Source organism: Pteropus alecto, unplaced genomic scaffold, assembly GCF_000325575.1.
Source record: "Pteropus alecto unplaced genomic scaffold, ASM32557v1 scaffold88, whole genome shotgun sequence".
Taxonomy (NCBI): Eukaryota; Metazoa; Chordata; class Mammalia; order Chiroptera; family Pteropodidae; genus Pteropus; species Pteropus alecto.
Genome location: NW_006494611.1, coordinates 9,843,580 through 9,848,453, shown reverse-complemented (window position 1 = coordinate 9,848,453; position 4,874 = coordinate 9,843,580). Strand labels below are relative to the sequence as shown.

Below are 4,874 nucleotides of genomic sequence, written 5' to 3'. Positions count from 1 at the left end.
CAAGTTGTTCTTTCTCTCCCCGGCGTTGGGCATCCACTCCTCTTGGCCCCAGCGTGGCAGGTCTCCACTTTCGCCCCCACTCCCATTTGGTGTCTGCCACCACTTGGGGGCGTCGTCCATAGTCCCTGCACCTTCCACCCGCCCCTTCCAGCTGAGGCTGGTCTCCCCCAGATCCACCAGTCTCGGCCGCAAAAAATGATTGGGGCGGTTAAGGCCAGATCAGAGGCACCAAGTTTGGGCCAGAATAGATTTCTATTTTTTTCAAGACCAGCTCTGCGCACCGGGCTTTCTGTGAACCTCACAGCAGCGCCCGCTGCTCCTCACTGGCCTAGGAGTGGTAGGCAGCAGGCGAAAGCCTATTGTGCTCCGGGAAGATGATCCCTACCAGCGTGAAGTTTCCAGGATCTCAGCGGACCCCATAGATTCGCCCCAAAATCAACTAGGACCGCACGAGGGCGCCAGAAGGTGTATGGGTTAGAGAAATTAGAAAGGCGCCTCCGAGGGTCAAGGCCTAGACACGGACGCCCTGTTTCAATAGGCGGAAAAGACTGCCTCCCTACTAAGGATGGGTCCTGCACTCAAGACCACATGAAGCCACCCCGTGTGTATGACACTCCAGACACGTCATCGCCAGTGCAGTCTATAAACACTGCTCGATCTCCGATGCAGAGTAACAGTCGTTGACATGTATTGATCACCTACCATGTGCGGGGCCCAGCATTAAGCTCCTGGAACGTTCTGCCTCGTTTATCCGTCCTTTTTGTAGACAAAGAAACTGAGGCTTACAAATCCCCAAGGCCACACTCTGACTAGGCCACGATTCGAACCAAGAGCTATCAGACAACAAAATTCCGTAATAACTCCATCGTCCTGTCTCTCCCATACCTGCTTAGTGGAGCCGCTGCAAGGGCTACAAGGGCAAATGTAACCGAGGCTCTGTACGCAGGGGGCTCATAGTCTACTTGAGGAGAGCAAGCAGGCAATATAGTTAAAGTACTAGGTAGGAAGTGGTAAGTGACACGAATGTCCTTTACTAACACGCGCTGCAAGTTGGATTCGAGAGAGATGATCAGGGAGCTAGGCGATCAGGGAGCGCGCTTCCCCGGAGGAAGGGAAGACGTTCCAAGTGGAGGGAACAGCTTGAGCAGTCATCAAGGAAGGAACGGACATGTTGCTCATCCACAGATATGTCAAACATCCCATCTTCTTGGGGATTCAGTGTCTGGTATTTACAGGCCAGGAAGCTTTCCTGCTCCGCAGTAGCTAGAAAAACCTCGCTCCTGGGCCATCCTTCCCTGCAGCTGGTTAGCGGACAGGAAGTCTCCCAGAACAGGCGATGACCGGCAAGGTGCAGCCAGGAGGGGAGGGAATCGGTAGTTCTGGCACCCGAAGCAGTGCTGCCTCAACAGCAGTGACTTGGGACCTCACGACTCTATACTAGTCCCCGTCTATTTCTGGTAGCGGGGCTACACCCTACACAGTGGATGGGGGCGTGGTCCGCATGAGCTAGAACCAATGGGGAGGGAGGCCAAGGCAAGAGCCCCGCCCCCGACATGACGCACGACCCGGGGACACAGGCTTCACAGCCGAGGCCCCAGTCCCTGCAGTGGCTGTAACAAAACCCAGACTCCCAGGTCCGGGCCAATGGAGGCGATTTAGACTAGAGTGGGACTGCGTCTGTCAAAAGTCCCACTCAGCAGCCGCGGCGGAGTCCAGGAGAGCTGGAGCCGCCGGGCTGCCTCCCCGCCCCCGCTGCGATTTATTGAGTATTTGGACTGGACAAATTAAGTGGCCCTGATGATGTTACCAAGCCCGGTCACCTCCACCCCTTTCTCAGTCAAAGACATTTTGAACCTGGAGCAGCAGCAACAGCAACAGCATTTCCACGGCGCGCACTTGCAGGCGGACTTAGAGCACCACTTCCACTCGGCGCCCTGCATGCTGGCCGCTGCGGATGGAACACAATTTTCTGACGGAGGGGAGGAGGACGAGGAAGAAGAGGGAGAGAAACTGTCCTACTTGAACTCACTAGCCGCAGCAGATAGCCACGGGGATTCGGGGCTCTGTTCCCAGAGCTATGTCCACACGGTCCTGCGAGACTCGTGCAGTGGGCCTAAAGAACATGAAGAGGAGTCCGAAGTCGTGAGAGACCGGAGCCAAAGTGAGTAGAGGGGGAAAGGAATCGCACCTGCACATCTGGAGCAATGGCGGAGCGCCCACAAACAGCCCACAAACCCTGCCAGCACGGCTGCCTACCCCTTTAGCCTTTGGCCGGGGTCACGCCTCGCTCTGGTCAGCTACAGTTTCGCGAAGCGCAGGTGCCTGCAAGGGAGCCGGGGGCGGTGGGAGACTCAAGAGGTGACCCAGACAACTACTCCTCCCAGAGGGGAGATGTTGATGCAGCCTCCAAGAGAAAGTAGTTATTGCTGCCCTGATGCTGATAAGCAGCACGGGCTCAGCTGCTGGGTCCTGACAACTCACAGTATTTTTGCTCTTCCCAAGTACTAGAGGGACCAGAGCCTGAACCTCTTCCACTTTCCCTCCAGCGTGAGACGAGTTCTTTGAGGCCAGGACAGTGGTCTCCTCTTCTCCGAAAAGAGAATCCAAGTAGGTTGTGTCCCCAGCGTCTGCAGGGCGCAGGAACTTTGGTAGAGACCGGCTGGGTAGTTTCCTCGCCTCTCTGCTGGAAGCTCAGTGTCCTCGCACCCATCGCACGGGCAGAGAGGGAGGGGATGTTGAAGAGTGAGTGGGAACACAGTCCATTTCGCAGAGGCTCACACTCCTAAAGCGCTGGCCTTTTTTGAAAATTCGTAACGTTTTGCTTTGTGTCCCAGGCTGTGCGGCTGCGGGCCAAGAGAAAACCGCGCCGAACTCAGTCCGAGATCCCGACCGCTGACATCGGATGGGAGGTGACTAGGGTAGGAAAATCGGACAACTGAATAAAGCCTCCAAGGAAGTGTTTGTTACTGAGGAGACACAATCAAAAAAATCTCTTTCCCCAAGAGGCGGTTCGATGTGGTAGAAGCCAAGGCCTACACTCTGACAGTTCCCCTGGGCCTAAAATCGACGTAAAACTGTCTAAATCAATCGAATTTATTTTTCTCTCTAAGGTAGTACAGACATTGTCACACAGACATTTAGCAGTAGACAAGCAGTCTTTTAAGAGCAAAAATTAGTCCCTGGGCAATACGCAAGCACTACACCCTGGGATTGCCTATCAGATTTTCGTGTAACTCTTGCATACCGGCCCCCAAATACCAATATGCCTCACACTTTCAGCTATCTGTGACAGAGTGGAAGGCAAACGAGTTTGCAAATACTGTAGTTATTATGTAGTTGAAACTTTCCTCCTGAAAATAGTCATTAGCACGCTGAGCCGCACATTTAATACAGGATAATCTCTTCTCTCGCAGATGCTCCAGCTCGAAATAAACGCTCACTAACAACCCCTCCCTATGGAACGTGCCTCAGGTGTTCTGAGGGTACTTGGGCTGTTGCAGAGTTCCAAGGCGCCAGGAGCCACAAACTTTCCAAAAAGTCTAGGCATTTACTATCGCACGCTCTGCCCTGCTACCAAAAGGGGCCACAGGGCTCCGGGGCCCGGAGCCGTGGTGAGGCCGGAAACATCTAAGGGACACTGTTGTTTTGCTTCTTCCGCAGAAAGCTGCCAGTTAAAGAAACCTCTGGAGGCGGCTGGAGACTGTAAGGCGGTGGAGGAGAGCGAGAGGCCCAAGCCACGCAGCCGCCGGAAGCCTCGAGTCCTCTTCTCGCAAGCCCAGGTCTTTGAGCTGGAACGCAGGTTCAAGCAGCAGCGGTACCTTTCGGCGCCCGAGCGCGAGCACCTCGCCAGCAGCCTGAAGCTCACGTCCACGCAAGTGAAGATCTGGTTCCAGAATCGCAGGTACAAGTGCAAGAGACAGCGGCAGGACAAGTCTCTAGAGCGGGGTGCGCCCCCCCCCCCGCCGCCACCGCGCCGCGTGGCAGTGCCGGTGCTGGTGCGGGATGGCAAGCCTTGCGTCACGCCCGGCGCGCAAGCCTACGGTGCGCCTTACAGCGTGAGCGCGGGCGCCTACTCCTATAACAGCTTTCCGGCTTATGGCTATGGGAACTCGGCTGCCGCCGCCGCCGCCGCCGCTGCTGCCGCCGCCGCCGCTGCGGCCTACAGCGGCAGCTACGGCTGTACGTACCCAGCCGGCGCCGGCGGCGGTGGAGGCGGCGGAGCATCCGCAGCGGCCGCGGCCATGCAACCCGCCTGCAGTGCGGCCGGAGCCGGCCCCTTTGTAAACGTGAGCAACTTGGGCGGCTTCGGAGGCAGTGGAGGCGCGCAGCCGTTGCACCAGGGTGCTGCAGGCGGGGCCGCGTGCGCGCAGGGCACCTTGCAGGGCATCCGGGCCTGGTAGGGGCACGGCGTCAGGCGCCTCACCTCAGCCTGGCGCCACCGGACTGAAACGCAGGAAAGGCCGGATCCAAGGGCCAGGTCTCCTTGTTAAAAAAAGAAAGGAAGAAATACATGTCTCGCTCCCCAGAGCCCCAGGGCGCAGCTCACGTGAGGCCAGGGGCAAGGAGGATGCCCAGGACCGGTCGCAGAAACTGTCTCTGAGGCAGAAACGCCTCTGGGTGCCGGGGAGGACTTTGGCCCTGACCTAGCCTCAAAGGGAGTGCGAGAGTCTGGGACTCTGGTTCTCTGCCGTTTGGTTCTCTGAGAGCGAGGAGGCTTCTCTCCCTCGGCCTTCCCGCGGCCTCCGCAAAGCGTTGGCGGAGAACCCAAAGGAAAAAAAAAAAAAAAAGCATGAAGGAGAAAAATGGGCGTTGTGGCTTGAGACATCCCCAGGCCCTGCCGACCCTCTGTCCCCTTTGCGGGCCCGGAGCGCTAT

The 4,874-nt window shown here is 57.2% G+C and overlaps 1 protein-coding gene across 1 annotated transcript; it reads left to right on the top strand.

Annotated features, from left to right (window-relative positions):
• The first annotated feature begins 1,600 nt into the window (after positions 1-1,600).
• Positions 1,601-4,400, top strand: NKX2-3 (NK2 homeobox 3). The gene is made up of 2 exons (XM_006925892.2): positions 1,601-2,161; positions 3,661-4,400. Exons 1-2 carry the CDS (start codon positions 1,798-1,800, stop codon positions 4,398-4,400), a joined length of 1,104 nt encoding a protein of 367 aa, XP_006925954.1. The 5' UTR covers positions 1,601-1,797.
• Positions 4,401-4,874: the final 474 nt, after the last annotated feature.

Bases quoted from the DNA above. Each gene is read 5' to 3' on its own strand.
- NKX2-3 (XM_006925892.2), top strand. From the start codon at position 1,798: ATGATGTTACCAAGCCCGGTCACCTCCACCCCTTTCTCAGTCAAAGAC. The intron at 2,162-3,660 runs GTGAGTAGAGGG...CTTCTTCCGCAG, and splicing joins CGTGAGAGACCGGAGCCAAA to AAAGCTGCCAGTTAAAGAAA.